Source organism: Syngnathus scovelli, chromosome 15 (assembly GCF_024217435.2).
Source record: "Syngnathus scovelli strain Florida chromosome 15, RoL_Ssco_1.2, whole genome shotgun sequence".
Lineage (NCBI taxonomy): Eukaryota > Metazoa > Chordata > Actinopteri > Syngnathiformes > Syngnathidae > Syngnathus > Syngnathus scovelli.
Genome location: NC_090861.1, coordinates 6,710,187 through 6,722,796, shown reverse-complemented (window position 1 = coordinate 6,722,796; position 12,610 = coordinate 6,710,187). Strand labels below are relative to the sequence as shown.

The following is a 12,610-nucleotide window of genomic DNA, read 5'->3' as shown; positions in this document are numbered from 1 at the left end:
GCAACCGATTTTTATCTAGTTCCAATTTAAGTTCTTATTACCTGCCCCTTAAGGCACACACTCAATCCACTGCATCACAACTCAAGCAAGCATCGTCATGGTAACTGCAATTCACTCGCCAGCGCCGAATCTAAGCCGACCAATCAAACTGGACGCGGCTTCTGTTTTTTTATTCCACACCGACTAAAGAGCTCATTGATTGACTCTATTCTATGGCCAGCACACGCTGAGATGTTTCCATTCACTCACTGTTCCTTCACTGAATGCCATTTGCACAGCGGGGAGGAAAGTGGCGCTTTAGACTCTCGAGGTTGTCCCCGGATGGTGGGCTCTGAGAAGCACTGATGTGTCTGCAGAATGTACCTTTGAAGGATGTGAAATATTCTCTCCCCTCTTTTTTCCCCCCTTCTTCTTTTAATCTCACCATCTCACTCTCTCTCTCACCAGATTGTATCAGGATAGACTGTAATCTCAGTAAGTGTCTCCTACCATTATCTGGTGTATTGTGATTGACAAAAAAAAAAAAAAAAAGAACATGCACTTTGATGTATTCATACTGCTGTCATTTAAAGCGAACATAATTGTGGCATTTTACTTGAGGGATCTTTGATATTCACATTTGTTTGATGATCTTAAACATTCAAGCTATGCAAAAAAAGAAAGGGACTTTGAAATATTTTTTTCCACAGCACTGTAAATTACTCATTTGGGTCTTCATTGCAGTCTAACGGCACATTTGAAGCGCTGCCATCTAACGTTTGGCACTTGACGCAGTCCTGTGACTAATTGGTCCTCCATTTCTGATGCCTGCTGATAATAGCTGCAGTACACAGCATTTATGTTTGGTGGAAAAAATAAACAGCCTGACTCATCAGCGGTTTAGACATGCAGCCATGTCACTAATCCCACTTTTGCAATTGAGCGGAGATTATTTTGGTTATGATATTTGATCGATGGATGAGGCAAAATGATCAGGGCCATCTAGAAAGAAGATAGGCTGCTAATTCACAGTGACTGTTTTTTAGGGGGGGGGGGGGTAGTCTATTTATAGCTGCTTAAATCATGATATGTCATTGAATACTATTATGCAAATCCAAATGAATCAGTGTTTGAATCTAAGCAGTCATCCAGCACCACCAGAAACTCATTATCCGGTTTTAATGCGCAATGATGTCAGAAACTCTTGCCTGTTTCATCACAAGTATAAATTGTTAAAGACAATGTGATGTGCAGAGACTACAGAATTTGTTCAAATTAAGAGAAGATAAGGACAAAAATAATTCCATTCATCATAGTTTGTCTGGAAAAAAATAATTGCTTTAATGAAAGTGGTCTTGCTGTGCAAATATTACAGACAGTGTTAAAATGTGAAATGAGACAGACGTACTTTAATTTGATCGTCTAGACTACAGTTGAAAAACAAGATTTTGCAAATCTAAAAATCAATTTTAGGATTATACTCTTGCCTGCATGGGCATTTTAAGTCTTCTTGAGCATTTCAATTCTGTCTCACGCTGAGCTATTGATCTGCTCTGAAGCATATTGAACTGATAGATTAAGGTTCCAAACAATGCCTTGTTGGAGTCCAATGTTTGTTTTGTTTTTTTAATCATACGCAGGTAAGTTGTGTCTGCATTTTCAGATGTTTGTGTGTGCATGTCTGGAGGTGAATGAGAAAAGTCTAGTATGTTTTAGGGAGGGAGGGAGGATGTTTTCTTCTTTAGGCTCAACCAAATATGTGCTCCTCTGCTCCAGCAGGTGGCACTGTGCCGACATGAATTTATCAAATTTTCTATTGCCACTGCAATTTATCACCAAATGAGTTTATTAACGCTCCAGATGTATTGATGGATGGAAGAGTTTGATGAGGGGACAAAATTTAAATTGTGCAATTAGCTGCTTAAATTATTTAGCTGATATAATTTAGGGGGAATTATAGTTTACACCAACTTGATTACAGAATGAAGACTTCACATTATTTAAGTAGGGTCGAGTCTGTTTTTTTTTTTTTTTTGTTTCAAGGGGGTTTTGAGGACACAGCCCATCTGTCTCATCTTTGCAAGCCAATCACTATTAGCAGATCACAATCGGAGGGTTTGCTTGTACAAAATGACATAATCTGCATCCTTTGATTCTTACATGCTTACCGCTTTTAAAGTCTCTGCGCCTTCTTATAGTTGACCTAAAAAAAAAAGCAGTCTATCTTGGGAGTTATCTTTCCCTTTTTTTAATCCAATTTGGATGTAAGTGGAGATCAAAACAGATGCAGTTTTTACTTCACTGCACTGGTGTACTTGTGTGAAGCACAGAAATAGTCAAAAAGGTGCCAGTAATAAAGGAAAAGCTATTTTTTGTTGACTACACCCTTTAAAAAACTCAAAATGCAAGAAATGTCATCATCTCACTGCGACCCTCACACTGAGAAATCCAAATGCTCCCGATTTGGCACCGTTCGATACTCCCTTCCTCGAATAAATCCTTCTTAATAGATGACGGAAATATACACCGTGAATGTTTTAGTATTTGAGTTGCACATGATTTTCCGCCCTGTGCTTGGCTTTCAAACATTGGAGACAATCCATCAACTACAGCGAGAGCAGGCTTTAATGCCATCGACCGGTGCACGGTCGATGCTGTTCGGGGTGGGGGGGGTGCGATGCATGCCGAGTGTTGTAAAGATAAAACGATACGCACTGCGTGTAGCAACGGCCTGAAATCTCCCTGGTCACGCTTTTTGCCTCCTTAGGGATGAACGGGCAAGGTGTACGGAAACCACTTGATGTTTTCCCATTTATTGTCCTCTGCGTCCCCGGTAATTGTGCACCCAGAGCTCAATTAGAGAGACAAACCCCTCAAGGCGCAGTCAAGCTTAGGCATGGCCAATTAGTTTCCCAAGCGATGTCAGAACTCCTTTGAACTGGCATGTCGGCCTGTTGCGCAGCCACTGATTCGGGATGACGGTGCTGCAGTGGCAAGCTTCTGCGCCGTGACCTATTTTGAAAGCGGCGAGAACGCCACACAAAAGCCTTGCCGTTGCTTACAGATCGTCGCTCCATGTTCATTTATTGGCTATCCTTGGCTCTGCAAGATTTTTTGATTGTAAACATTATCTGTATGTTGGGATTGGATTTAGAGTGAGTGTATTTTCAAGATTTTTTTTTTTTATAATGGAAGGCCCTTTGGAAACTAAATTACCACATATAACAGGTTTAGTGTGACAGGAACGTGACTCAAAACAGCGATTTTCTCCCTCATCACACGCGTGACCTTTGTATTCATAGAGAGAAAGAGAAAAAACAAGAAAAAAAACTCTCCATACAGCTAAGTAAAAATCTTACTGACAAAAAAAACAATCAAAATAACACCTGTCGTGTTTGCACTCAGAATACGTTTGTTCCCATTTTCCTTTCACACCTTTCAACATAAGTTGAGTACAAATGATTGGTTGTGAAATTGTTGCACGCCACCTGAGTGGCATTGTTCACTTTGCTTGAAGAGTGTCGTCTGATGAGAGGGGACGCGTTCGGCGTAATTGTCACTTGACGCTCTCCACCTCATAGGCAAAGGACCCGAGGTACTTCTGCTGGGCGACAAGCTAAATGACAATGAGTGGCACGCGGTAAAGGTGGCGCGTCGAGGGAAACATTTGCAGCTATCTGTGGACAATGTCACAGCAGAAGGTAATTTCAGGTCATGGAAAGAAAAACACGTGACACTTAACACACCTCATTATCTTCTCCAGGCTTTATGAGCGGCGCTCACACCCGCTTGGAGTTGAACAACATCGAAACGGGCATCATGACGGAGCGCCGGTTCACCTCGGTGATCCCTTCCAACTTCATCGGCCACCTGCAGGCCCTCTCCTTCAACGGGATGCTCTACCTGGACCAGTGCAAGAACGGAGACATCTCCTACTGCGAGCTGAACGCACGCTTCGGCATGAGGCACATTGTGGCCAATCCTGTCTCCTTCCTGACTCAAGCTAGCTACTTAGCCTTCTCCACCTTGCAAGCCTACGCCTCGATGCACCTCTTCTTCCAGTTTAAGACCACAAGTCCCGACGGCCTGATACTCTACAACTCTGGCGACGGGAGTGATTTCATCGTGGTGGAGCTGGTCAAAGGGTGAGCTTAAAGTGCAAACCTAAAATGAGAATCCATTTCAATCTGGAAAACTGGTTGGAGGGTCAAATTGACCCGAATGGAATCGTTCCACCTCAAAAAGGCAAAAATAATCATAAAAAAAAAGGCACTGTTTTCTATTTTTCGCGGATCTGTTTTGTAGTTTCCCACCGGCATACATCACATAAACATTCTCCATGAAGCAATTAGTCCGTGTCAAGTCCCGCTTGGCACCGGAGCTTGCTCCTTCCGAGAAAATTAAAGGATTAGAACATATCAGGTGGCTTCATTTTTTTTCCTGGCCACTTGCTCTTTGTAAATCACTGACATTAAATGCTCACTACATACTCTCAAGACATAACAAATTCATGTTATTATGTCCTACAGGTTCATCCATTACGTCTTTGACTTGGGAAATGGCCCATCACTGATGAAGGGAAACTCGGACAAGCCTCTCAATGACAACCAGTGGCATAACGTGGTCATCTCCCGTGACAACAACAACGTGCACACGCTCAAGATCGATGTCCGCACCGTCACCCAGCATGCCAACGGAGCTCGCAACCTGGATTTAAAAGGTGAATTATTGATCTATTAAGTCAAAACTGTCGTCCAATCAGTTTGACTCTCGATAACACGCTGTCTTGTGTTCCAGGCGAGCTGTACATCGGAGGCGTCGGGAAGAGCATGTACACCAGCCTGCCTCGACTAATAGCATCCCGCGAAGGCTACAAGGGCTGCCTGGCATCGGTGGACTTGAACGGAAGACTCCCCGATTTGCTGGCAGACGCCCTTCAGAAAGTAGGCCAGGTGGAGCACGGCTGCGGAGGTGAGGCTTGCCAAAAAAAAACTGGGCTCAACGTCCCATTAGATACAATCCAAGCCTTACAGATAATGATGCTGTCCAAATGAAATGAATCTCAAGTGTGTGTCACCACCGTGTAGGTCCCAGCACCACCTGCACAGAGGACTCGTGCCACCATCAGGGTGTGTGTCTGCAGCTCTGGGAGGGCTTCTCCTGCGACTGCACCATGACAACCTTCGGTGGGCCCTTCTGCAGTGACCGTAAGTAGGCTTTTTTTTTGTCCTCCTTCTGCAAGTCTGATTTGTCACCACCGGTTGGCTTTGCAAGACACTCAAGAGAGAGTTTTCTTTTTAAGCGCATTTAAATGATTTCACAATGAGTCACCACAGATGTCTGCATAGATTACCCAAGATGTTCCCCCTCACAGAGCCCACAGCGGGTGTCATGGCCGCCTAGTGCTAAAATGCTCGTGTAGTCTTTATGGCGACTGTGGTTTGAGGAAATGTGTGTTGTTGTTGTTTTTTTTTTTGTTGAATTGTCAATGACTTATATAAGGAGATAAAAGAGCCATATTGTGGGTTTGTCTTGCTTGTTTTGTTTAATTAATTGGATTCTGGCTTACCCCTAAATTTATGAGCAAATTAATTAAAGCTAATTATCTGACAAATTGTTTTGGTAAGTGATGTATTCAATTTTTTAAGCTAAATCGACATTTCCCTCAAGAATGAATCTCGTCTTTTTAAACATGATGATTTTTGTGCAGCTTGGTAGGTTTGAAAATGATGTTTTTATCCAATGGGCAGTTGCTGCTGTTGGCTGTTTACCCATCGTATGTATACGTATTCACACAAAATTTGTTAGAATGATTTAATCAGCACTTATTTGATCAGTGCCATCCAATATAGCTTTATTTGATTGATTTAAATCTGGGGCAAACTATGTGAAAAAATATGCAAACAATTTTTGACGATTTGTAAAGTCATTCAATGCCATCTTTTGTGTTTTTTTTGCATGCCTAAAATCGCATTTACAACAGGTAATGTAGCGTAAACCACAGAGAACACAAAGCAGCTGGACAAACGACATGAGGTCATTTTGAATTGTTTGAGGTCAAAGTCTTTTAGGTACAATAGGAAAAGTGTTGCTAATGCATGCCGGAGAATGGAAAAAAAATTGCTGGTTAAATTGCTCGTGAGGCAAGTCAAAGTAGGGAAGATTGCAGCCTTTGTATATATCAAAAAAGAAAAAGGATGTTCTAGGAACAAAGGGAACTCATCTCTCACAAGTATTCTTTCCAGTGAATCCAAAACAAAGATAAAAAAAATAATCATAATAATTTTTGTTTGGTTTTAAGTTTTGTTTATTTTAAGAAAAATGACCAAAATAAAGTGTTGTTTATTTTATTTATTTTTTTTAACTAATGTGAAAGTGACTTCAAGTGCATTCCTTTTGGAAAATGTTCCTCACCAAATCCTACTCAATTTGTCCCAAATAAGATAGCGATTGACTAAGAGTCTAGGCAAGCACTTTCCACTCAATTTGTCCTTTAAACAGCTTGCACTCTTTCTTTTTGTTTGTTTTTTGGCTCACTCTGCTCTATTGATCCTAACTGAAAATCAATCTTTCGTCTTTTTTTTTTTTTTAATCCATGTGTTAATTAACCACTTCCCTATGCTGCCCCCAAACTGTGCACCTGGCTCTGCATTCTTCTTTTCCTGCATAATGCTGGACTAAGCAGGAGCAGTGTTGCCTACTCAGCCATTTAAAAAAGAAAGACTGATTTTTTTTATTTTTTTTTCAACCAGCCTCGGATGTAGTCTAATGGAACCTTTAAATTCAAACGCCCCCAAGGACATTCTATTATTGTGCATGAAAATTAATGGTAGTTATGAAAATTAATTATAGACAATATATGAAGTTTTTACTTCTGAAAAAGGCTAAATAAGTAAAACATGTTTGTACTATGTTCATTTTGTTTTCACTTGTCAATTATTTTACTGGTTCTTTTATCACAAACAAGATATTTAGGTTGAATTACCTGACATGTACCAGTAAAATAAGTAAAACATGCCTTTAAATTTGGACTTGGCAGAAAATTGTAAAAAAAATAAAATTAAAAAAAACTATAGAAATAAAAATTGAAACATAAAAAAGGAGGTTGACACTCTAGTCACAAACGTAAAAAAAAAGAAAATCTATCATAAGGAATCATGGCTCTTGATAGCCCTCGGTAATGAGTGAGAGCAAATGGAGGAAAAGTAACCCTTTGATGTATTTATACCTCACGGAGCTGCTATTCATTTTCAATTAGTTGGCCTCCATATTTGTGAAGTCAGCACCTTCGCTCTGCTTGTGACCTGCCCCGAGCAGGAGGGCGGTGGAGCGAGCACGTCATGCTGCTTCTTGGCATCGCTCTTTCATTGTGCAATTGCTTTCTATAGCTCAGCTCTCGTTGCTCCGTGGGACAGCCTGCAACATTTAGTATGATGCAACATTTAGTGTGGATGACAAGAAACACCAAAAACCTTACAACTCATCTTTTATTTCTTTTGTCATATTTTGTATTGATTCCCATATATAGATACAAAAGTGGGCTGATGATTGAAGAGACGCAAAGCAATTAAAAATGCATGTTGGTTTTATTCAATTGGATTCCCACTGAGAGTGATTACACGTTGCTCGGCACTAGTTCCTAGCCAATCGGAGGTTCAAAGGACATACCATTTAAAGTCTTCCCAACATCTGATTATCTGTAATTGCCGTAACTGTGGCACAGACGCACTGACACACACACCATCGAAGCTGGAATTTGAAATGGCTGCCTGAGGGGAAAGCATCAGATCAGTCGCCCTAGCAGGTCCTATAAACATGGCTGTATTTACATGAATATTGGACTGGCTTGCCTTGAAGGATATCAACCACATACTGTCTCGTCAATTTCAATGACGTGCAACAGTGTTTGGTCGTTTTCACTTTTAAATATCACATTTTAGAAATATTTTTTTGCCAATGGCAGATATCGTTCTGTCTTGATGTTCTATTCTATTTCCTGCAGAAATGCGTCAATTCAAGCTTTGTATATATCGAGATACAAAATCTGATTGGTAGCAACTTGGACAAATGAAGTCACGATTCTTTACTGCTTTCACTTTATAATTTGGTGCTTTCTTGTCCTATACGCACGACTTGAGTCAACACACATTTCTGTCTTGTACTCAATCTTGCTCGTGATAATTGACACAGCTAGCTAATGAAAGGTCAGTAATACATCGGTGGAATTCCAAAAGAGTGCCATTCTGTTTTTCGCTCAACCATTATTTAATCAGCAGCATACTGAAAAGGGTCAAATTTGCAGAAAATATTTAGACCTGTCAGTCGTAGAAGACCAATAATAATGGTTTATCGAGAAAATGAAAAGAGCATTAAGATGATTTTCATCGAAAGCAATTTACTGGGTCTGACAACAATGTTTCTGCTAACCTGTCAGGTGGTAATTACCTAGCACAAAGTTACGTTTTCCACATGATGTTACTGTCATTTATTTTCCATAAAAAAAACAAAAGCATGCGCAATTATTGCCCAAGCCTATTCAAATATGCTTTGAATACAAAATGTTTTTGTCAAACCAAAATGTAGCACAGCTATAATTTTCAACATATAAAATTATTATTTAGTTTTGGACAAGAGGCGGAGTCCAATTTGGGACTGTTCGCTAGCCAATCACGATAGTAAAAGACCCACCAGGTCGTCGCTGCCACCAATTATCTTCTAGGTCACTTTAAATAATTACAACGAGCAGGTCTGCAAGATATTTTTGTGTTGTAGACTTTGTTAGCTAGCTCAAATGTGATAACTTAATAATAGTAATTCGCCACAATTCTAACCATTGTTGTAAATCACCGGTGTCAAACTCACGGCCCGGGGGCCAGAAACGGCCCGCCACATCATTTTACTATGTGGCCCGCGAAGACAAATTGTGCATCAAATTCGTGTCATTACTAGAATTGCAAATTGCTTTCACTTTTAATAATATCTTCTTTTTTTTTTTATATTTGACCAGTTTTTACTCATCTGATTTGAAAACGAGTGATTTGTCCGTTTGTTTTGTAGCTTTTACTGTATATAATATGAGGTGCACATACATTTATTTGGGTTGACAGTCAAGAAGCTATGACTACAATGCGGCCTGTGAAAAAAATTAGTTTGACACCCCTGATGTAAATAATTGGGGACATTCGACCAGATGACCAAATGTGTCACATGCCGTTTTCATCATTTATCTTCAAACGTGTACAGTGCAATGTATTCTAAAACAAATCCATGATTTCACTTTCCTTCCAATGAGGCATACGCAGGTGGTGTCTGTGTATTGACGTCCTTCCATTAGTCTCGGAACATGTTTTCATTCATTTTTTTTTTTTGCTGGATTGCATTAGAATGTGCAGGTGTGTGTATATATTGACTGTTGTAAATCAGTCAATATTTGGTGTCCTCAGATATGAAATTGCACCTGAAATAGCTTTAATGTAACTCAAACGATCTGTTACCTGAACAATGAAGCCAACCTTTGCTGCTCATTTATAAGTCCGCATTTCCTTGTGATTGTTTGATTCCCATGGAAGCAAAGACAGACGGTAAATGGTACTCTTGGCCCGAAGGCATGAAGCCGAGCAACATGAGAGCGGCGTGACTGCCGCTGTCTTCCTTCCCTATTTCACATGCCAGTTAGTGTGCTCTTTTATCTCGCTTTCATTTCATTTATGTCAAAGCTACAATGGCGTAGTTTATCCATGGGAATGCTCCCTGTCGGAGTGCTCAAACGAATCCCATTTTTATGCTTTAACTTCTCTTTTAGAGGTAGACTTGCAGGTCGTACAGGCCACGCGGATAATCCAGGATAGAATTTGAGCCTTAAGACTGAGGCTCAAAAATATGTTTCGCGACGATCTTAATGATATGAAATGGTAACGCATATCACAGATCCAAGTCAAGGAGGTCAAAACTGAATAGAAAATTGTGTGCTGGGATCAGACCATGCAAATTTCATCCAATTTCAATGCACTAGTCTCCTTTTCTTTTGGCTTGATTAAATCTGAAGGTCCCCTTACCTTCCCTATCTGATTGATTACCGTTACCATGGCAAAGGCAACCGGAATCTAAATTGAAGGGAAAAAAAATAAAGTGCGTATTAGCTCTAAACCATGGTTGGGTCAAATGTATGTTGAAAGGTTGAGCATTATGGCCTCGTGTTTTACTTGTCCCTTACACTCATAAATTGAGCACTCAACATATGCGCTTTGCGACTTAGAAGGTATTTAACGTGATGGAGGGTGATTACCGTTAAAGGCAGCATATTGTGTGTGACAGAGCGAGTCTGGCTTTCTCAGATGTATCATTTCACCATCCGAGCAACTCCCAGCATCAAGTGCTGTATTAATTGAAAAACCAGGATGCACATAAGTTGACATAATGCTGCATCACTAACATGTCCTAGAAAGTATGCTTTTTCCTGCATGCTTAATATGACAGAATGACAAGGCTAAGCATCTACGAGTCGCATGAGAAATATTCACTTTGGCCTCCAATAAGAATACAAATCAAATGTGTATTTTGCAACTATTCCTGCTTTTAGTTTATTTCTTGTGAAAGGTCATTTTGAACGATACTTCAATCAGTGCTGTTTACTTTTCACTCAAGTAAGAACCAACCACCCAGTTGAGGATTTGCTCGCGGCGCGTTACGGTAATCGACTCTAAAGTTAATTAAAAGCTCCGCATTTATTTGGCACTGGTCCAGAATACAACGTACCTCTCATTCATCCTTGCTGGCATTCTTCTGTGCACTGCTTGCTCGAGGGAACGGAAGCATACAGATGGGAGCAAACTATGCTACTATACAATAATGCATTATGAATTCCTGAATTTAATTTACTGTTGTTTGTATTTGAATAGTGGAAGAATGCCATCTGTCAGCCAACCGGTTGGTTTTATTATAGTTTGTTTATATATGTGGATTTTAAAATAGATCCAACCTCAAATTTATCAGGAGGTCAACATTTGACATGAAGCCTGTTAATTCATATTTAGATGATATTGTATCTCAAGCTGCACTTTATGAACAGTAGTCACAAATGAAATCACTTGATCGGTGATTCCTCACAGTACTTGAAAATTTAGGATGTCTGTGAGCACGCTGTTGTACATAATTCCATCAAGACTCAAATTTCTTCAATAAAACTAAGCGTTCATTGTTTTTAAGCTAACCAAAGCAGTATGTATGAGGTAGTTATAATATGAAAGATTAAATCAGTAGCTCAATGCTCCCCGTACCAACCCGGCAGGGCATAAATTGTCGATTTGAGACAAGCTACTGCACTAGTCACAAATCAGATTTTGATCCAAAAGATTTTATAAAGGGGCTGTCGGAAAAATAATCCATCCAATTTTAGTGGTATTTTATTTTTGATGGATCTAAATGTCGGTATATCAGTTTTCCGCCAAAGTTCCTTGTTCTGTATCAATCTTTATTCATCCCTCATATATATATATATATATATATATATATATATATATATATATATATATATATATATATATATATATATATATATTTGTCCTTGATTAGCTTTGTCATCTTTGGTTGTCTTTCCGAGCGAAGGGGATAAATATCCTTTCGCAGCTCCATTTCCAAGGTAGAATGAAGGTCACGTTAACTTGTCCTCCAGTAAAACCGAACAATAACAGCAAACCCTCCACAGGACATCATCTCACAGCACTTTTTCAGCTTCTCAGCCTTTTAGGCCTGAGAGTAATAGTTCTGACATTTACATAGATGTGAAAAGCGAAGAAGTACCTGAGGCAATTCATGTCTCTTTGGTTTACTCTTGCCGCCTTGTCCTTGCTTCTCACATTAAAAAGTGTGATATGATGATGTGGTGCACTTTTTCAGGCTGTAAGGAATCGGCTGCATGCGTGTGCGAGGGAAAAAAAATGTTCTGTGTAGTTCTAGTGTGCCGATACAAATTTGGGTAGAGAGGATTGGATTTTGGTTCACGTGGCCCTGTTATATATGTTTGATAAGTAGCAGTGGGAGGCTGCTATAATGGAGGAAGGGATTAATGAAAAAGGCTCAGTCCCCACAATTTACTCAAACCTAATTATCCAATTCACTGGCATGTGTGCTTGATGGAAATAACAGTACATTCTTCACTTTTGTCATAAAGTGAAACCCTAGATAACAAGGTTGTGTCATCCATCAGAAGCCAATGTAACAGAATTAAAATGCCGTATGAGCCACTTAATACTGTTGTTGTTCGGAATGAACTCAATGGAAGCCATATTTGTTTGTTTAAACCAAAGGCCTAAATATGAGGGGATAAGATCTCTTACGGCTTTTATGCACTATTTGTGAAGTGGCTCCTAATGACAAAATCCATCCACTCATCCATTTTCTCGAGCACTTGTGATTAGGGTGAGCTGGAGCCAATCCCAGCAATCTTTTGGCAAGAGGCGTGCTACACCTTCGACTGGCCGACAGCCAATCACAGTTAAGGGAAACGGCTCGTTATTCCGATCACGGCTCATGAATTGTCATCATCAGTAAGTCTTTATTTAAAATCGAATTAACTCATTATTTCCCTGCAACCTTTGGACACGGTGTCCCAGATCGCCAGAGACTGATAGAC

At 39.9% G+C, this 12,610-nt stretch overlaps 1 protein-coding gene across 15 annotated transcripts in view; it reads left to right on the top strand.

The window, feature by feature from the left end:
- nrxn2a (neurexin 2a) overlaps positions 1-12,610 on the top strand; it is a 92,322-nt gene that overhangs the window by 43,830 nt on the left and 35,882 nt on the right. For 11 of the 15 annotated variants that reach the window (XM_049743407.1, XM_049743409.1, XM_049743405.1 and 8 more), the window contains 6 exons: positions 448-474; positions 3,561-3,680; positions 3,743-4,124; positions 4,509-4,699; positions 4,777-4,950; positions 5,067-5,186. In XM_049743407.1, the coding sequence (XP_049599364.1) occupies positions 448-474; positions 3,561-3,680; positions 3,743-4,124; positions 4,509-4,699; positions 4,777-4,950; positions 5,067-5,186 (1,014 nt within the window). The remainder of the gene's footprint in view (positions 1-447; positions 475-3,560; positions 3,681-3,742; positions 4,125-4,508; positions 4,700-4,776; positions 4,951-5,066; positions 5,187-12,610) is intronic. The other 4 variants (XM_049743408.1, XM_049743404.1, XM_049743403.1 and 1 more) reach the window with 1 other exon arrangement.